This window comes from Haliotis cracherodii, unplaced genomic scaffold (assembly GCF_022045235.1).
Source record: "Haliotis cracherodii isolate W230 unplaced genomic scaffold, xgHalCrac1.p SCAF_7, whole genome shotgun sequence".
Classification (NCBI taxonomy): domain Eukaryota; kingdom Metazoa; phylum Mollusca; class Gastropoda; order Lepetellida; family Haliotidae; genus Haliotis; species Haliotis cracherodii.
The window spans coordinates 26,780,946-26,803,265 of NW_027266330.1; the positions used below are offsets into that span (position 1 = coordinate 26,780,946).

A 22,320-nucleotide genomic window follows, 5' to 3' on the forward strand; every position below is an offset into this window, starting at 1 on the left:
GTTTAGGAAGTATCGTTACACACGCGAGTACACAAGGACTGATGACGTTTAGCACAAGAATAGGTCGAGTGACGTTTCTGACATTCACAACCAAAACAAAGTAGACAGCTGATAGATAGTACTATAATTAGCACTGTACACGGAGCCTGGAGACGGTAAGAAATGCGTAGATAATATACTGCATTGTTTGTTTACGCATGTATCGTTATTCCTATCCATTTCGAACTGTTTGTGGCCGAGAGGGCGCCAGGTAAATTAGAAGCTTATTGAAGTTATTGTCTCAAATATTTCTATGGTCACAGGTCGCTGACCTTATCAATCACACGGACGTTCCGAACAAAATTCGAAATATATTCGGTCAGCAATGTCAGGATCGAAAACACGGATAGCAAATTGTCAGCAGTTACGACCAATTAAATGCATGTGTTGATCTTTCGAATTTGAATAATGTTGAAATGTCAGAATTCTTTGTTACAGAAACAAAGAAATAATATCTGTTGACTCAGTTTCAGTTGCTGAGTATTTACGCTTCGAAATCCAATGTTAATTATTAAATAGCTTGACTGTCCTGTATCATGTTTACTGATTGGTGACGTTAATTCTGATATACCATGATTAACAATGTTTTATTAGCGTTTTTGTTTCATATTTATATAGCCATCCTGTCACTGCAATCAACAGCTGACCTGTAGGCCATTTGGCCTAGTTAACAATCAGGTCTGTTATGTGGACAAGACATTTGTCAGGAAGGTTTAACAGAAACTATGTAACAACCATCAAATTTTAACTGATAGTATCAGCTTAAGTTAGACAATACATGATTTAATACCAAGGATTATCATGTGGGATATATTTGAATTAATTATGATATGTAATTCATATATAGTCCTAACTACATGTACTGGAGTGTATTGATTTAAAATGGTGCATTGCAGTTACCAGTTCATGTGGTCGATATGCTTGTGTCATTTCACTTATGTACTGAAGCATATGTGGTCATATTTGTGTTTGATCATGTTCCTATGAAAACCTATTATTCTGGAAGGTAAAAACATTCTAACATGCGTAACTTAACTTTGTTAAACATGTTAAAGGTTGACTGACCCATGGGGATTCCAGGGAAGAATATAGCTCCCTAGCAACCTATGCTCGTAAGAGGTGACTAAATGGATCGGATGGTCAGACTCACTGAATTGATGCTCATGATGTCAATCACTGGATTATGTACATGCCACTGTCTTATCACTACAAATTTGCTGAGTGCAGTGTTAACAACAAACAAACATAATATAGGAAGACTATTCTTGATGGCCTTGTGCCCATTTCAAGGTTTACTCTAGGTCTAGATGTTGTAATTAGTATCTTGTGTGAAACTGTAACTTGTATCTGTGGAATCAGGATCATCATTATTTGTTGGATTAATGTAGATCTCGCAGCAGACATATATCAGCCTTCAAAATTAACAATGATTGTGGGTGGGGGGTGTCCTTGAGGTCCCTGTTATAGTATTTGAATCTAGGGAACCCCTAAATCTTCAATATTTAACTTCAATTTATGATAAGGACCCCTTGACTATCCTACATAATTTAAAACACTATATGTTATCATGATTATGGCATTTGTACAACTTGAATCACTTTTAGACTGACATTTTGCCCAATACGAGTCCCTTTTAATTTACCATGTGGGGAGACTGGTTTACAATAGGCCCCAAACAACCTATGCAATGCTGTACGAGGCAAGAATAAGAATCGGGTGGTCAGACTCAGAGACTTGGTTGATTACGTCTTCATCGTACCCCGACAATATGGGACATTGCTCAATCACTGGTTTGTCTGGTCTAGACTCAATTATGTACAGCTTGCTTTCATATTCCTGAAATATGTCTGAGTGTTGGCATGGCGTTAATCAACAACCAAACAAACAAAAAACAGTCATGTAGGGGAAGGGAAGAGATGTTTGTGGGGAACATCATCAGAAATAGGACAGGTAACATGGTAAAGGACAGGAAGAATTATTGTTATTGTTAAGGTAATTGTTAAATGGGTGCATCTTTTTGCACTGAGTTATATTATAAAATGGTTAAAACAATGTAAAATTGTTTTTTTCTTCTGATAACCATGATAACAAACTACTACACCTATTTTGCATACTGGTGCACACATGGACAAGCAATTTTGGAGGATAAAAAAAGCATACATTTTGTTCACTCTATGATAAATACCTTCATTTCATTTCAATAAATCAATTAATTAATGTCTTATCCTGCATCATGATGTTTACTGATTGTTCATGCTGCTTTAAAATAAGACCTGTCGGCATGTAGTGAATATAGGTATAATATATTATTGCAGTGTGTAAATAATCGAGTCTCGACCAGACAATCCAGTGATTGATACCATGAGCATAAGTCCATACATATGGATACATTACATGCATCAACCAAGTCAGCGAGCCTGACCACCTGATCCTGTTAGTTGCCTCTTACGACAAGCATAGTCACCTTTCATGGCAAGCATGGTTTGCTGAAGACCTGTTCTACCCCAGATCTTCAGGGGTTCATATTTGTTAATGCAAAGCAGGTGAAAGGGCACATGACGAGGCTAAAGCATGGGGCTGATATCCTGGGGACAGCTTTTACAAATATTGATGAATTTGAACAAGTTCAACTTTTCATGTGTCAGCCGAGGTCAAGAACTGCATTGACAACCATTTTGACTTTTTTACATTTACCTTTAGAACCTTCGGTTATGGGTGGTTAGTGGGTGGGTGTGGCCACGTCACAACCAGGAATAGATGTCCACTCCATGTTTTTCAATAAAACGTCTCAAGTGAAAAGGGCTTTAGGTATTTATGTTTGTGGGGTCTGTATGGGATTTTGAAGATGGGTTGACTGGGTTGTGTCCAGCCAGGGCTCGATTTAAGGAAGTCAGGTGCATGTTGACAACCCAGCTGCACCAGACAAAATCAGGTTGCACAACCCAGTTGTCACCAGATGAAACCAGGTTGCACAACCGAGCTGCACCAGACTAAACCAGGTTGCACAACCGAGCTACACCAGACAAAATCAGGTTGCACAACCCAGCTGCACCAGACAAAACCAGGTTGCACAACCCAGCTGCACCAGACAAAACCAGGTTGCACCCTGGTCCCATAAATTTATCAAAGTTGAAACATCGGCTGGTCTGCTGCCTGGGTCACTTTAATTAATTACGTATTGCTGCAAAACGTAATATGAGCAAGTACACAATCTCGAAGTACCCACATGATATCAAGTCTATAAATCATAGCAAGTTACACATAACAGGAATTAGTGATGTAGTATGATAATAAACTTCAGAGGTATTGAATGTGTTCAAAGATCAGTGTCGTGTTGACAATTAAGGGGCAGAAGTATTGCAATAGTCTCTTGGTTTGTTTTGTAGTATGTATGAGTTAAGATAATCCATACATTAACTATATCCTGGAAATTGATTGTGAATAACATGTGATACAAGAGATTTGATTCAGCTTTGAATCAATGTGCTAATTAAGATAATCCATTTCTTAAGATCACTTCGTCTGGTCTCTGTCTGATGACGTCGAACAACTCGGGATGCAAAGTCCACCCTCCCACCTAGGCGAGGGGAAACTACCGGTCTTTGTCTTCCCATCCAGCCTCGCATTCTACTCCGACGACCAGGCTACACACAAACAGGTGCTCACCCTCTACAACCCGTACGATGCTGCTCTCAAGTTCAAAGGTACTGGGTGATAACACAAGGTGGTTGTGTAGGCTAATTCCTTTTATCATAGCACGTCTAAGTGGTATGTACATTCAGTAGGCAGCACAAGGGGTTGACAATTTCAAGCCATAGGTTTATAACTAAGTAAGGATAAGAATTTATGGATGAACAACTTCTTTATTACAATTAAGAGCGACGTTTCGGTGTAGGTTCTAACACCGTTATCAAGCAACTCTAAATTCAACAGACATTGATGGAAAGCACCAAGTTCGGTCCAGCCGTCTCGGAAGTGATTGGAACAGACTGTGTTGTTTTGAGCTGCAGTCAGCCATATTTTGTCTGTTTTGCTGCAGTCTGTTAACAGTCTTGCTAGGCAGACCAGAGGTGGATAGCATGAGCAACAATCCTCACCATCGGGGTGTGACATCCTATCTGTCCTGTAGTCCCGTCTCTCACATAAGAATTTTCTGCACTGATAGTTCTGAACTGTCTTCGAATTATTCAGAAATTATAACACCAGCTGTTAACTCCGTCATCACTCTTTTAAATGTGGATTTTTTGTTTTTAACCACAAACCACATCGTATCCCAATTGATCGTTGCTCATTCACCCTTCATTAGCCACACGACCCGTGAAGATCCGGGGTAGAATAGGTCTTCAGCAACCCATGCTTGCCGTAAAAGGTGACTATACTTGTTGTAAGAGGCGACTAACGGGATCAGGTGGTCAGGCTCGCAGACTTGGTTGATGCATGTCACCGTATCCCAATTGCATGGATCGATGCTCTTGATGTCAATCACTGGATTGTCTGGTCCAGACTCGATTACTTACAGACCACAATCATATAGCTAGAATATTGCTGAGTGCAGCTTTAAACAACAAACAAATCAAGCTAGTTTGCTAAAGACCACAACATACCAGTACCACAGAAGCAATCATAGACATATTATAAATTTAGAAGATCGAATCAATATATTGCCCTGTTATTAATGTTCGTAAGTTCCGATGGACTGTCAGAGTCCTGTGTCAGCATGTGTTCATCATGTATATGACAAGGGAGATTATGTTTCAGTATTTATTAATCCCTGCTGACAAGGATGTCGATGTGAGTTATCTGGGACATAGTTATGGTAGATGAGTTATGGTGTATGACGTTTCCATATTTGTAAAATGTGGTCAGTGACATTCGTGTTGATTGCAGTAAATGTTTCAAAACCGATGTTGTTGTTTCTTTTTATTTGATAACAAATTCCATCCATTTTAGCTATAATAACGGTAACGCTCTTTTTCAGGGCATTATCATTTGCAGAAGCTCTCGGTCTTTTCAACTGCCCTCCTTCGTCGGGCAGTTAATGGAAGACCTCAGGCTTCTACAAATGATACTGCCCTGAAAAATAGCGTTACCCTTATAGTACATAGTGCAGATGAGGCCTTTGAGCTTTGTGAGGCGTTGTATAACTACTGATACCAAACCTACATACAGGAAGTTAATGTTTAGCAGTAAGCAGCAAATGTTCGTGTGCTACAGTAGTTAGTGTTATCGACATGGGCAGATTTCAGTTACAATTGCTCTGGTTTCATTTGGATGGGTCTTCCTAACGCCCTTTCAATACAAATTGCAGTCATCGACTTTATGAAATAAATAACCATTGCTACATCAGTGTCAAATTTTCAACTGATGTACGTTAGATACTTGCTATCTGCAGGCAGATAAGCCATGACCAAATGGATGGCAAGTGTTGTTTTCTGTGGTGAGTTTTATTGGCATCAGAACCCGGACAATTTGACCCAATAAGTTGAATACAAGGCCAAGTACCTGAGGAAAGGTATCAATGATATATTTTTATGTTTATTCTTTGAAACAATGAATCTCCATTTCTATTTATTTCAAAATCATAATTCATGCAAATAGTATGTTATAAATCATATATAGTATATGATAAATGAATATATTTGTGTATTTAGAAATGTAGATTGTGAACAGTCTCTGGTCTTAGATCATGTAGATAGGTGTGTGGGGAGTAGTGTATACATGTGTATACTCAATATGAGTGTTATATTCAGCGCTCCAGGTAAGCTGTGTATTTGAGTCAAATATTTCCCATAATTCACCATAACCCAATTTATTTTGAGTTGCATGCGTACAAATTCGCATTAACTATTTTTAAAATACCACTTGGTGTATTCTTCCTGGAGGCAGTTGCCCTAGAGCTGTTTACTGTTTTATCTTCTGTACCAATCTGCCCAAAAATGTTTTCTTTCAGTCCTGACCTGCTTGAGAGTTATTATTATTTCATTGATAATTACTGACTTAGTAAGAACTAGGTGTGAGGTTGCAGAAACATTTATCCTATATTATATAGGTCCTGTTTTCATGATTGCTTTCCCTTTTCAGTCTTGTCGACGGCACCAAGGAAGTACACTGTAGTTGACTCTGAGGGAACCATCCGTCCACGGTGCTGTGTTGATATGTACGTACATTGTGGTACAGCTTTGTCTTGAAACATGAAGAATACAGTATGGCTCAAAAGCAATGTCCTTTGAACAGCTTAACCTGCAAATGAGTCAAAATATATATACTCATGATAATGCTCTGTACCTGGCTGATGCTGCAAATGTTTGAGACTGAATTTTCTGCCTTCTCATTGTCCATCTTTACCATGGTAACCTTATTAACAAATGTAAATGTTTCTGTGACTGTGAATTACTAATTAAGTATCGATATTCATAAATTTGTGTCAATTTAGTGGCAACATTAAAGATCAACATTGCAATATATGATGGTATCTCTGGTTCAGTTCCTGTTGTGTTGACAGCTGGTAAGAGGGCTGGGATGAGTCCAAATTTATCCACCCTCCTATTACCTTACCCTACCTAGGTACCCACTGCAGGCCTTAAGAGTTGGGAACAAGATGTCTGATTCGGAACTGTTTTACTGCATCCCTGGCAAAAAGTATTTAGATACATGTATCAAACGATCAGATCATGCGTATGCTGAAGTCGACTGAAGCTATATCTTTACTCAAACATATACAAGTCAAAGGAATATGTGCATTGTCAGAAAGAATTGCGAAAAATGACGACTTGTAGTGTAACCACTCAGCTACACAGACTGCTACAGTGAGTTTTTGTCATTAAACAATATATCATGTGACTAACCACGGGTCCTGGTAGTTCTGTGGTACCCAGGTCCTACTTAGGACCCAGCCGGCCCGAATACCCGAGTTGCCCATTCCAGCCCTAGTTGTCATATGTTTTACTTGTGTTTCCGGGGGTAGAACAGGTCTTCAGCAACCCATGCTTGCTGTAAAAGGTGACTATGCTTGTCGTAAGAGGTGATTAATGGGATCGGGTGGTCAAGCTCGCTGACTTGGTTGATGCATGTCATCGTGTCCCAATTGGATCGATGCTCATGATGTCAATCACGGGACTGTCTGGTCTGTATTTACAAACCTCTGTCACATAGCTGGAATATTGCTGAGTGTGGTGTTTAACAACAAACAAACAAACAAACAAACACTTGTCTTTCCCATAGCAACATCTGTCTGTATACATGTCCTGGGTATGCCCCTGTCATGTAGGCTGTACTACATCAGTCTGTGATCCTTGAAGATTCCGGGAGGGAATAGGTCTTCAGCAACCCATGCTTGCCGTAAAAGGTGACTTTGCTTGTCGTAAAAGGCAACTAACGGGATTGGGTGGTCAGGCTCGCTGACTTGGTTGATTCATGTCATCGATCCCAATTGCATAGATCGATGCTCATGATATCAATCACTGGATTGTCTGGCCCAGACTCCACTATTTACAGGCTGTCATATAGCTGGAATATTGCTGAGTGCGGCGTTAAACAACAAACCAACCAACCAACCAACATCAGTCTGTACACTGATGTATGTCAAGTAAGATATGCATGATATCACATGTACTGTCACTAGCAACAGCTTGTCTCTGTGGGCAGTGGGCATTCATGCATACCATGATACTAATAGTTTTTGTTAATGACAAGAGACATTATGAACTGAATAGGAGTGTGTGCTGTAATGTTATTGGCTGAAAAATATGATTCAAATCCTAGAACTCTCCTGGACTATTCACTGTGCATAAATACTTTTCTTGATCAGCATCTTTCTTCCTCATTTCTAAATTTGAAACCACCTGCCATTTGGGAACACATTAAGTCGCTGTTAAATTTAATTGGATCAGTATATATCAGGACAACTTCAATTTTAGTGGGCTCTTTTTTTGCACATTCTGCTATTCTGTGTTATATTTCTCATCATGATTTTTTAGTCAATTTTGAATAATTATGTATTTTCCTAGCTGTATTAAAGTCTTGGGATACATTTCAGTGATTATTTGTTCCAGTTACCATGGTTACACCTGAACTTTTTTTTCACAGGATATGTACTGAATGATCTCTATGATTTTATGGTCACCTTGCTGTGTTGGTGTAAATTCAGACCCACAGCAGCATGTCATATGTTGTTTCTTGAGATTCTTGATCGCCTCCGTGGTCTAGTAAATAGAGCGTCTGCCTGGAGAGTGGAAGGTCTGCGGTTTGATCCCCTGCGACTTCACACCAAAAGACGTTTGGCATGGTATCTCAGTGGACGAGCACTATAAAATCGGCTTTAGTCCGGACTAGTACACGCTCACTCACTCACGTGCATGCACGTCGCTATATAAGAGCACAAATCTTGAACGAGACGGTAAACCCCATTTCACCTCACCTCATGAGATTCTATGCACCCCACATGACACCTAGATCCATGGTTGATGGAAAATTGAAAATCTAACCTTGCCATGTTTGAGATAGAAAAGCTTTGTTGTTGCAAGAACAGGTTTTTAATTCATAGATTATAGCACAGTTTGCTACATATGTATGTGGTGAGTACTGATTTTGCTGTGTCTCTGCGCACCTCTGTAACAGTTGTCTCCCTTTGATTGCAGAGTCATCCGCCACATTGATATTTGCATAAACAATGAGGGGGTCAAGGACAAGTTCCGTATTCAAGTTTCGGAATACGGCCAAAAGAAAATGCTTGGTATGATTAACTTGATTGTTTGTTTGTTCTTAAACACCACACAAAGCAATATTTAAGCTATATGACGGCGGCCTGCAAATAATTGAGTCTGGAATAGACAATCAAGTGTTCGATATCGGGAGCATCGATCCATGCAATTGAGATACGATGACATGCATCAACCAAGTCTGTCACCTCTAACGACAAGCATAGTCACCTTTTACAGCAAGCAGGGGTTGCTGAAGACCTATTCTATCCCGGAACATCTGTATTAAGTTACTCTCAATGATCATGGGGACTAGTGAGTAGTTGAGTTTTCAGGTCTGAACGTGCCCAGTTCCTCATGCTTGTAAGAGATGAGATGATTCAGTGAATGTTGATTAACATCTTTTTTAACAATATTCCTGCTGTAAATAATTTGAATATCAGCCAGTGGTTGAGAGCATGAGCAACTATCAGCTAGCCAAGTCACAAGACTCACGCATTGTCACCCAACTGATCCTCATAAGTCTGGTCCTACAACAATCTCATTAGAATCAGATCTTAGTTCTCGATACCGCTTAACAAAGATCTGAGGACATCCAAATACGGGTCATGTCAGAATGGAATGACCATTCAGAAGGCACTATTTTCAAATTGGCGACCACGCTTCGAAACATATTTTGACAAATTCTTGATTACAAATTTGAAACCTGAACAAAAGAATATTCTGGAATGGCTAATAGATGGTCTAGTTTGTATGGATACAGTCGTTAAACCCGTAACTATTGTTCGGAGTTAAATTTTTCGAGGCTGCATGATCAGAAATCACATTCCGACTGTCACTTTCATAATCTGGTAAGTGATGATCTGATTGGTCGGATGAAGGTCGTTCTGACGTGACCTGTAATGGGATGTCCTCAGATCTTTGTTTAACGGTAGCGAGAACTGAGGTCTGATTTTAATGAGATCGGGTCCTACAACTAACATGGGGACGGGACGTCCCGTCATCTCAGGCACTGCAAGTCTCTATGCAGAGTTACATCCCTTGGGCGTGCTAGAAACTATGATTGTGAGTTTCAATCCTGGTTCACCCAGATTTTGTTTCTAGGTTTGTCTGCACCACTTGTGTCATATCACTGGAATACTGTTCAAAGCAGCGTTAAACCTAACTCACTCACTCACCATAACAAACAGTTATTGACAGTGAACGTGATATAGACAGTGAACGTGATATTTACAATGAACGTGTTATCTACAGATAATGTGATATACAGTGAACATGTTATTGACAGTGAACGTGTTATTGATAGTGAACGTGTTATTGATAGTGAACGTGTTATTGACAGTGAACATGTTATTAACAGTGAACGTGTTATTGATAGTGAATGTGATATTGACAGTGAACATGTTATTGATAGTGAAAATGTTATTGACAGTGAATGTGTTATTAATAGTAAACATGATATTGACAGTGAACATGTTATTGACAGTGATTGTGTTATTGACAGTGAACGTCTTATTGACAGTGAACATGTTATTGATAGTGAACATGTTATTGACAGTGAACATGTTATTGACAGTGAACGTGTTATTGACAGTGAGTGTGTTCTTGACAGCGAGTGTGTTATTAACAGTGCATGTTGTGTGTCGTACAGGGAGGAAGGATGTCTCCTCCATGCTGCTGCCGAGGAAGGACAGTGTTGTGCCCCCGGATGAAGACTTCCAGTCTCTCCCGTCTCACACAACAGAGGGCGCTGACAGTCAACAGTCCCTCTCATCACGACATGGACATGGTCAGTATGCTGCACAGATAAATACTATAGTTCATGCAAGTAACATCTGATGATTGAGACCACTGGCCAGTCAATCAGTGGAGAACCCATGTGTGTCTATTGTTCCCTTTTGTTAGCACATGCATAACACAGTCTCTTAAGGTGCAAAATACACCTAACAAGATGACCACATTACTACTTTAGTCTTGAGACAACAAATAAGACTTGTATGTCACAGAACCTTTCTCCACGCTGCAAACATGTTCTATTCAGAATGGCCAACTCTAGAGTTGACTGTTGTCATTGTTACGTAAGTTAGAACTATTTCAGTTGGGTTGGTGGAGGTGCTATGTTTACCACTGCAGAAATGTTTTTATTATATCTGATAAAAATATGTTGCTTCTTACTCCAAAATAAACAGCTAACGTCTTTGAGGGGAATGACACTTTGCTTTAACACTCAGAATATTAAAGGGCAAGTTCACACGGAAATGAACCATTTTTTCTTGTACTTTTTCCACATTAAAAGTGTTAACATAGAAGTGTCATAGACAAAAATATAAAAACATCATATTTAATTAACATATTTTTTGCACTAAAACGATTCATATTTTTCACATTTACCAAGTGTTATATTTCCATAAAAAAACACCATGGCTTATGCCCCTTGCAACATGACGTCATTGGTGCCAATTGATAAACATTATGATGTCATCATGCTTTGTTAGAGCCGCTTCACGTGGTGTAGGTACAGTTTTGTGATTCTAGCATCTCAGATGCCAGCCAGAATTGTGTTATGCTGAGACACCACTGCGCCGGAGTGTGACCATGTTGTTTTACCGCAAACTGGTCCTTGATATCTTTTGCGTTGAGAATAGACAGGGACCCAGTTGAATTGGCACCAATTACATCATAATCTAAGGGGGATAACTCAGGCCTATTTCGCTTGTAAAACGAAGGCCTCATAACGGCATATCACTTTCACACTATTGTGAGCTTCCTACTTTCACTGTGAAAAAAAATGAGTGTATATTTTCAAACACAGATACTAACTAATTCTAAAATTGCGTTTTGTTTAGAAAAAGAAAGAAAGTGATTTTTGCGTGTACACTCCCCCTTTAAGGCTAAAAAAACCAAAAGTCTTGTACCGCCCCGCGTTTTGTTTTTATTTCCATTCACAAAAAAATAATCTTTAAATATTCAGTGTCCGGAACACACCACCCTTGCAGTTAATTGCTACAATCCTTAGGAACAAAATGATTTCCCCAAAATTATTGTAAACAAAATTTGGATACATGCTAGCTTGAACCCCTCCCCCCCAAAAAAAACAAAAACAACCCGCCTCTCTGCTCAATAATTTCAAAAGCCATTGCCTGAGAACCAATTCTATTATTATATTTTAAGCCGAATGTTGATTGTGCTGCATATTGAGTTATGTGCCTGTTTCCTCCAGCGAGACCGGCGGGCTCGGGGCCGGGCTTCATAGTGATCTGTGCCGCTATTGCCTGCATTGTGGCCCTAGCCATGCCCTCCCAGGGAGAGAAAGAATCACGCCTGCCTGAATACCTTCATGTGTCTCAGCAACAAAAGCTGATAGCTGCATATATACTAGGTGAGTAGTCACATATATACTGGTTAAATACCTGCATATACTAGGTGAGTAGTCACATATATACTGGTTAAATACCTGCATATACTGGGTGAATAGTCACATATATACTGGTTAAATACCTGCATATACTAGATGAGTAGTCACATATATACTGGTTAAATACCTGCATATATACTAGGTGAGTAGTCACATATATATATACTGGTTAAATACCTGCATATATACTAGGTGAGTAGTCACATATATACTGGTTAAATACCTGCATATACTAGGTGAGTAGTCACATATATACTGGTTAAATACCTGCATATACTAGATGAGTAGTCACATATATACTGGTTAAATACCTGCATATATACTAGGTGAGTAGTCACATATATACTGGTTAAATACCTGCATATACTAGGTGAGTAGTCACATAAATACTGGTTAAATACCTGCTTATACTAGGTGAATAGTCATCTATATATACTGGTTAAATACCTGCATATATACTAGGTGAGTAGTCACATATATACTGGTTAAATACCTGCATATCCTAGGTGAGTAGTCACATATATACTGGTTAAATACCTGCATATACTAGGTGAGTAGTCACATACATATACTTGTTAAATACCTGCATATATACTAGGTGAGTAGTCACATATATACTGGTTAAATACCTGCATATACATATGTGAGTAGTCACATATATACTGGTTAAATACCTGCATATACTAGGTGAGTAGTTACATATATACTGGTTAAATAGCCGCATATACTAGCTGATTAGTCATACATATACTGGTTAAATACCTGCATATACTCGGTGATTAGTTACTTATATACTGGTTAAATACCTTCATATGTACTAGGTCAGGTGGGAAGCTGCACATATACTGTAAATCTGAAAAAGTTTTGGGCCATAAAATTATTGCGAGTAACTAACAATAGCCTTTAGTTGCAACCTGAAAGTTTTGCGACACCCTGTTGAAGAGATAACCAAAGATTAAAGCTACTTTTGCCTGTGTTATTTGTTATGAGTAGGAAGCGGCATGATGAAAAGGTAACAGTGTCTGTCAGTGCTATTTATTTAACTATAAGTGAATGTGTTCTGGTTGACAAGGAAGGTTGTAGGGTGTTTTTCCAACACACCCAGCAAACAGACACTTATTCACATGCTTTATATTCTGTGTCAAGTTGCAAGATCAATTAATTATGAAAAGTGCAATTAACAGATTTGAGAAGGACGCTCACCTTGCCTGTACTATTTCTTTTTGACACATAATAATTATGTCAACAAGAAACATACAAGGATCCTTTGATCTTAGTCTTCCTGTAGACACCAACTGGCATGTCAAGTCATGAAAGTATATCTTTATTTTCCTGCAGGTTTAGTTACCATGGTGATCCTGTAGACACCAACTGGCTTGTCAAGTCATAAAAAGTATATTTTTATTTTCCTGCAGGTTTAGTTACCATGGTGATCCTGCGGGTATGACGCTGGCTGAAGTAGGAGCGGTCGTCCCTGCATATCTCACCCCTACATCTCCACACTTCCCCGCCCCTCACGTCTTTCAGTTCATTCTTTTAATTAGTTCACACAGATCAACTTGTAAGTTTTATGGTTTGATATATATGAATGCTTGTGTAAGTTGTGCTCTCAACTGTGTGCAATAAAGATCAATGTGACGTTTCATGCCAATAGTTTGTATGAGTATTATTTAGAGGACATTAACTGAGAACTACGACAACCTTGATTTGCTACTTCAGTTCAGCATCATCTCAGGGGCGGTTGGGTAGCCAAGTGGTTAAAGTGTTTTTTCGTCATGCCAAAGACCCGGTTCGATTCTCGACATGGGTACAATGTATGAAGCCAATTTCTGGTGTCCCCGGTCGTGATATTGCTGGAAAATTGCTAAAAGTGGCGTAAAACAATACTTATTTACTCACTACTTCAGCCAATTCGATCTGTAGGGCCATGGGGATGTATATTTAGCTTATGCAGTGACAAGTACTTCTCCAGAAATCAAAATCAGAGCTCCGGATAAGTTGCCTGTTTGCATCGAGTGTGGAATCAACTTTGATGTAATCCTCTATGACATTCACAATATTGCTAAAATATTGCCAAGAGCAGCTTAAAACCAAAATGACTCGCACACTTTGTTTCTAAGATCCTTGTCTAAAATGGAGTAAGGTTTGCAAAATATCAAAATCAGAAACCCATTTTGCCTACCGGCTGTTCACTGTAGTGGTATAATTCTTCATATTTGATCATGTTAATAAGAGTCCATACACGATGTTGAGAGTAAAATATTGACCATGTGATTGTGAGTGAGTGAGGGAGTATGGTTTTACGCTGCTTTTAGCAATATTCCAGCAATATCGAGCGAGGAACGCGAGAAATGGGCTTCACACATTGTGCCCACGTCGGGAATCAAACACGGGTCGTCGGCGTGATGAGCGAATGCTTTAACCACTAGGCTACCCTACCGCCCCAACAAGTTATTGTTAAAAATGAGACTTGAAATACAACACAACCAACAAAACATATCTGAACTATTACAGTTTCATCTTCTAATTGTATGTTACTTGTTTGGGTTTGACGACCAACATCAGCATCCTCGACTGTCCAGTGTCTTGCATCTCCCACCATTATTATAATCAGTAAATGTGATACACTGGATCATCAAGGATGCTGTTATAGTTACTTTACGACAAACGCTTACCCAGAAATGTATTAAACAGTCACTGTGGTGTAATGGATAGAGCATTTGCCCGGGGAGCGGAGGGTCAGAGGGGGGAGACTATACTATATAGACTCTCTGGTCAGTGGTTCCATGCCTGGACACATCATACCGCAAGACATATAAAAATGGTACTTGTTCTTACCCTGCCTGGTTCATTTCCCCCTACACAACGCTATATATATGTGCAATAATCTACCAGACATTACAGTGCCATAGCCAGCCGGGGGGGGGGGGGGATTTTTTACAGAAAACATTTTTCCTTGTGAAAGTTAACTTGAATAAAAAATTAATAATCTTTTTTGCCGTGATATAACTGGAATAATGTTAAAAGCGGCGTTTAACCCAACTCACTCACTCTCTTTATCCTCAAACACTAATGTATTGATGGTTGGCAGTTGTGGTTTAAACATATTTAGCTTCACAAAAATGTGTAAATGAATTGGTAAACAAGCAAAATGCTTGTTAAGACAGCTCCATTACACATAAGACATGATACAGTTAATACATCAGTGAAGGTTAAATGTAACAAATAAATTATACATGCCAAGCTAGATGTGTTGGCAGTTAAAACACAGGCCCTTGTGTCATTACTTAAATATTTCTATATCAATTAAAATCACAAGTGTTAGAAATGCACTATCCTATATAAGGACATAAGAGGATTGTGCATTTCAGACACTTGTGATATTAATTAATCTAGAAATATGTAAGCAATGTGAGTTGAAACTGTAAACACTTATATTATTTCTGTAGTCATAAGAACTTGGATTCATTACTATACTTCAGTGTAGCATCTTCTCATGCTGATTCTCTGACTAAGACATTCAGATTAAAATATGTGTTATTTTAAATATAATGTCAGATTTGCAATTAACAAAAATGTAAAAACGTAATTGTATTTTCGTTGTAATTTATTGTAAAATCATTATAGTATAACCATTTGAGCATTAAAAAAAAGTGTTAATCACACCTTAATTCTTATTGGTGCTTTTTTCACATGTTGTAATTAGAATTTCCCTCCCAGCTGTTACCAGAGACGAATCTGATATATTTCCCAATCAATATTGTAACACTCCAGTGAACACTGGTGATCTTTTTCGCCCAGAAAACACATTTCCACAGGGCTTTTATAAAGATGTTTGGGGGTGCCTTTTGGGAGCAGAATAATTGTGATCCATCATCAAACTCACTTGTAAGCTTGTGTTTCTCCCCCCCCCCCGTCCCTCCAGTGGGCTGACATAAACACTAAAACAAGTAACATTTGATTGGTCAATAGAACAAACAATCTCAGGCTTCAACTGTTTGTTCCACGGACTCTTGTTTGTTAAACTTAGTTTACCAAAAGATTTTGATTTGAGGACATTGTAACCGCATTGTGTGACATTAATTACGTCAATTGGAATGTTGCTGCACGCTGGAAAGTGAGGAATTATTCGTAAACATGCACATAGCATCCATTTGCTCTGTATTAAAAAAGCAGAGAAAAGAAGCTAGAGAAATAATAATGTTTTTTGCTTATTAAATATTTTTAGGCAAAAATTTCATTTAAAAAAAACATTTGGTCTGGAAGAAATAAAAATATAATTGAAAAACAATATTTTCTAAATGGGTAATTAAATGTTACAGTCGATTGGATAAGCACCAAAACAACATAATGCAGTTTTACAAATATTATGAATACAGCAAACAAATCCTGATCAAACACAATCTGCTTTCAGTTTTAAACCAGTATATAAATGTAACAATTATTAAACATATACCCTCTTTTATAGATGGGCTACAGTCTGCAAACAGAATATATATTCCTTTCAGTAAAATATATTAACTCCCTTAATTCTTTTTTCTCTTGGAAGATAGATTTAATAATGTACAGATCTAAATTGGACAGGTCACTGCAAAAGGTTTAGATTTATATTCTCAATATAGACCAGACCACACCCTCAACATATTTCAGAGGCATGATCTAATTCTACAGTTGACTTTTTGTAAAAGATAAATACCGGGTAAATAAATAATTGTGTTACATTCACATGGGGCCTAGCAAAGTCTGAGTGAAGTAGTATTCACCCACATAATAGATTAACTTATGGTTATCAATAATTCCAACTCTAGCCATTTATATCGAGAATCCATAAAAAAAGGCCTCAAGTAGACAGTTGAATCTAAATGCTGGGCAGAGTAGACAAAGTAATTCCACTTGTAAGTAGACTAGACGGTAGACCTGTCTGGCTGAAAGCGTTAAGCTTGCGGCGCGTACAAAACATAAGAACGAGTATATACTTGGTTACGTCTCTTGTCAAAACTCCCTTTAGGGTCAACATGCAAACTTCGAACACTGCGTTGTACTTTATCAAGGGAAGTAACTGTGTTAAGAAAATAATATGTGTGTTGTGCGCATGTCCGTACTAAGTTGTGACGTCATTCGGCCTTGTCACTAGGGAGATAACCAGTAATTTCTGAGCTCCGTTCCAGTGCGTGAATAGACTATCGTTGTAAGGAGCTTGAATTTCCTTATAGAACTCGGACCATTTCACACGGTGTAAGGAGTTTAAATAAAGACACGTTTCCGGAGCTCTCTATACTGGAAAACATGGTCAGTCGTAAACCTTTTCAAATTGAAATATGATGGCATTCCCAAAGACACAAACAAAAGTATAAACGTTACTACATATGGGGTTGGAGGGCAAATTTCAAGATTCTTGTAATGGCCGCGCCCACACTGGTGGCAGCGATGTGTCACGCACTGGAAAGGAGCTTGTATGGAGCTGATGCAAGGGAACCTACTCTTACTTTCTTATTAGCTCCAATTATCTCCCTTAGACCATTAATTGCTTTGATGGCGCGGCACGGCTTGCCGCCTTCACAATTCCACGACTGGTCGTGTCACAGGGTAAATCTTTCAACAACGTTTACAAAACGTCTATATTAGAGCACGTACCACTATATTGAGTCATTGTTCGTTATTTCTGTACATCTATTGGGATCATGCGATATTATATGTCACACAATCAGACCAACCGGAAATATCCTTGGCGTCTGATGCGTTCTTTGCAAAAATGATTCATCTTTCAGAATATTCTGGTTACTGGCTTACGCAAAAAAACAAATTTGCAAAACCCCACATCAGATTAGATGTAACATCAAAACGTTAACGTCATAATGTATTGTTTATAATGGCAAGTATTGGCATGGGACACATGCATGAAGTGTATTTTAGGATTGACTGGTCTAAAGCCATGCATTTAGTAGCAGTAAGTTGGCCTATCTGTAGATGTATCTGGTGGGGCCTTTACACAGGATGACGACCTTTGTGCTTCCCGCATGCGACCATAAAATTTGCCAGGTCGTCGTTGGAGGCTCAAAGGAGGCAGAAGGGTTTGTACACAGGAGGTTCAGACTTCGCCATGGACGCCACGCCACGACCCCACGGCAACCCTTGAGACGCCAAGGCAATGCTTCTGCTATCGCGAGAGCCCTTGCCTCGGCGTGTATAAGAGACCTGGCTGGTATTAGAGACCCTGCGTGTATTAGAGGAAATATAGATAAGTTTTACAGTTTATATGGGGTGATCGATCGGCAGCCATTTTCTATGAATCGATATGTAGGCTATCTATGTACTCATGCGCACGTTTTTTGTGTGAAAAGGCTTAATATATTTGAAAGGTGTTTCCGTAGCAAAAAAGGAAACCCCTTTTTAACCAATCAGAATCAAGCATTCATCGATGTCATAGTTGAATATGAGTTAACAATAAAGAATATTGTCAAGAATGTTACATTGGGATTGAATTTAAATGTACATTGTGGAGGTAGCATTTAACATATTGCGAATTGATTGTCATAGAGTATTAACCAAGTGTTACATAAAAAGAAAATGCTACAATTAAAAAAGAATGAATATTTTTTAACACAATCGCAGCAGCATCCTGAAGGGGGACAAACATGCACTGCATGGAGTACAGGGGATATACTCTGCAGCAGCATCCTGAAGGGGGACAAACATGCACTGCACAGAGTACAGGGGACATACTCTGCAGCAGCATCCTGAAGGGGGACAAACATGCACTGCATGGAGTACAGGGGACACACTCTACAGCAGCATCCTGAAGGGGGACAAACATGCACTGCATGGAGTACAGGGGACATACTCTGCAGCAGCATCCTGAAGGGGGACAAACATGCACTGCATGGAGTACAGGGGACATATACTCTGCAGCAGCATCCTGAAGGGGGACAAACATGCACTGCATGGAGTACAGGGGACATATACTCTGCAGCAGCATCCTGAAGGGGGACAAACATGCACTGCATGGAGTACAGGGGATATACTCTGCAGCAGCATCCTGAAGGGGGACAAACATGCACTGCATGGAGTACAGGGGACACACTCTACAGCAGCATCCTGAAGGGGGACAAACATGCACTGCATGGAGTACAGGGGACATATACTCTGCAGCAGCATCCTGAAGGGGGACAAACATGCACTGCATGGAACATCGGGGACATACTCTGCAGCAGCATCCTGAAGGGGAACAAACATGCACTGCATGGTGTACAGGGGATATACTCTACAGCAGCATCCTGAAGGGGGACAAACATGCACTGCATGGAGTACAGGGGACATACTCTGCAGCAGCATCCTGAAGGGGAACAAACATGCACTGCATGGAGTACAGGGGAAATACTCTGCAGCAGCATCCTGAAGGGGAACAAACATGCACTGCATGGAGTACAGGGGACATACTCTATAGCAGCATCCTGAAGGGGGACAAACATGCACTGCATGGAGTACAGGGGACATACTCTGCAGCAGCATCCTGAAGGGGGACAAACATGCACTGCATGGAGTACAGGGAACATACTCTGCAGCAGCATCCTGAACGGGAACAAACATACACTGCATGGAGTACAGGGGACATACTCTGCAGCAGCATCCTGAAGGGGGACAAACATGCACTGCATGGAGTACAGGGGAAATACTCTGCAGCAGCATCCTGAAGGGGGACAAACATGCACTGCATGGAGTACAGGGGACATACTCTGCTGAAGCATCCTGAAGGGGAACAAACATGCACTGCATGGAGTACAGGGGACACACTCTGCAGCAGCATCCTGAAGAGGGACAAACATGCACTGCATGGAGTACAGGGGAAATACTCTGCAGCAGCATCCTGAAGAGGGACAAACATGCACTGCATGGAGTACAGGGGACACACTCTGCAGCAGCATCCTGAAGGGGAACAAACATGCACTAGAGGGAGTACAGGGGACATACTCTGCAGCAGCATCCTGAAGGGGAACAAACATGCACTGCATGGAGTACAGGGGACATACTCTGCTGAAGCATCCTGAAGGGGAACAAACATGCACTGCATGGAGTACAGGGGACATACTCTGCAGCAGCATCCTGAAGGGGGACAAACATGCACTGCATGGAGTACAGGGGACACACTCTGCAGCAGCATCCTGAAGGGGAACAAACATGCACTGGAGGGAGTACAGGGGACACACTCTGCAGCAGCATCCTGAAGAGGAACAAACATGCACTGGAGGGAGTACAGGGGAAATACTCTGCAGCAGCATCCTGAAGGGGAACAAACATGCACTGGAGGGAGTACAGGGGACATACTCTGCAGCAGCATCCTGAATGGGAACAAACATGCACTGCATGGAGTACAGGGGACACACTCTGCAGCAGCATCCTGAAGGGGAACAAACATGCACTGGAGGGAGTACAGGGGACATACTCTGCAGCAGCATCCTGAAGGGGAACAAACATGCACTGGAGGGAGTACAGGGGACACACTCTGCAGCAGCATCCTGAAGAGGAACAAACATGCACTGGAGGGAGTACAGGGGACATACTCTGCAGCAGCATCCTGAAGGGGAACAAACATGCACTGCATGGAGTACAGGGGACATACTCTGCTGAAGCATCCTGAAGGGGAACAAACATGCACTGGAGGGAGTACAGGGGACATACTCTGCAGCAGCATCCTGAATGGGAACAAACATGCACTGCATGGAGTACAGGGGACATACTCTGCAGCAGCATCCTGAAGGGGAACAAACATGCACTGGAGGGAGTACAGGGGACATACTCTGCAGCAGCATCCTGAAGGGGGACAAACATGCACTGCATGGAGTACAGGGGACACACTCTGCAGCAGCATCCTGAAGGGGAACAAACATGCACTGGAGGGAGTACAGGGGACATACTCTGCAGCAGCATCCTGAAGGGGAACAAACATGCACTGGAGGGAGTACAGGGGACACACTCTGCAGCAGCATCCTGAAGAGGAACAAACATGCACTGGAGGGAGTACAGGGGACATACTCTGCAGCAGCATCCTGAATGGGAACAAACATGCACTGCATGGAGTACAGGGGACATACTCTGCAGCAGCATCCTGAAGGGGAACAAACATGCACTGCATGGAGTACAGGGGACATACTCTATAGCAGCATCCTGAATGGGGACAATCATGCACATGGTACATGGGACAAAGAAACAATGTCACGTGTCTTTGTAACAATCAAATATTTTAAAATCAAGTAAGTTCGTTTCAGGTGTTTCCCATAAGTGTCAAGTTTCATTGGTCAGATGAGATAGCACACGTGACATGTATTTTCATTATGTACACAGTTCTTTAAAATTAATCCACTGAATTAGATAAAAATGAGTAATCAGTCCACGTATTATCGGTTAATCCGTACTTACATAAATTAGGAATTTATCGTGCGCTTTCCGACATATGCGTATTTCGCGCACGGTTAATCCTTTGAGCAATGTTGCTTTTATATCGGCACGTCACGCCCAGATATAGGTATATTCCGTCTGCCTTAGTAAATCTACACCGACAGACAGACAGACAGACAGATTGTAAGCCACCCGCTGAGGGTTACGAGAGACTTAAAATATATCACTGTATATACAGCATAAATATATTAGTGTAAAAGGGACATATAAAAAGAATGAAAAATTAAAATAACTTTATCAATATTACATAAGACTAGGAAGTTGGGATAGCTAAAACTGACCTTTTCGTATAAACTTTCACATACATCCTTTCTAATCTTCTAAACTTTCAATCCAGCCATACATGACATTCATTCTCAATACTCTTTTACACTGAAAACACACTCTTTCATTCACATTCATGTTCGTATATCTTGGAGCGTTTACATTTCTAAAGTGTACAATCTTGGATTTGTCACTTTTAATAAGGATATTATTACCTACACACCAAGTATTCACAACATGTAATAGACGATTCAAATCATCTGCTGATTCTGAAGGGGAATAAGATCATGAGCATCAGCTAATGCTGCAATAGTAAATCATCAACACAAATACCAATATCAGTTTCAATTAGCTTGTCAAACAAATCATTGATAAAAAAAAGTTAAACAGAATTGGCGAGAGTAAACATCCTTGTTTTAAACCCCGATTAACATTAAACCAGGGTGTAAGCAT

The 22,320-nt window shown here is 40.1% G+C and overlaps 1 protein-coding gene across 3 annotated transcripts; it reads left to right on the plus strand.

The window, feature by feature from the left end:
- Positions 1 to 47: 47 nt before the first annotated feature.
- Positions 48 to 14,099, plus strand: LOC139447088 (motile sperm domain-containing protein 1-like). 3 transcript variants are annotated; one of them, XM_071228248.1, is made up of 8 exons: positions 68 to 155; positions 658 to 717; positions 3,552 to 3,743; positions 6,121 to 6,196; positions 8,676 to 8,770; positions 10,387 to 10,524; positions 11,956 to 12,114; positions 13,566 to 14,099. In XM_071228248.1, the coding sequence occupies exons 3-8, from the start codon at positions 3,596 to 3,598 to the stop codon at positions 13,595 to 13,597; spliced, it is 648 nt and encodes a 215-aa protein (XP_071084349.1). In that variant the 5' UTR covers positions 68 to 155; positions 658 to 717; positions 3,552 to 3,595; the 3' UTR covers positions 13,598 to 14,099. The 3 variants fall into 3 exon arrangements, with proteins under 3 accessions (XP_071084348.1, XP_071084349.1, XP_071084347.1); XM_071228246.1 differs by lacking the exon at positions 68 to 155 and adding an exon at positions 1,095 to 1,158 and having other exon boundaries at positions 702 to 717; XM_071228247.1 differs by lacking the exon at positions 658 to 717 and having other exon boundaries at positions 48 to 155; positions 13,566 to 14,098.
- The last annotated feature ends 8,221 nt before the right edge of the window (positions 14,100 to 22,320 follow it).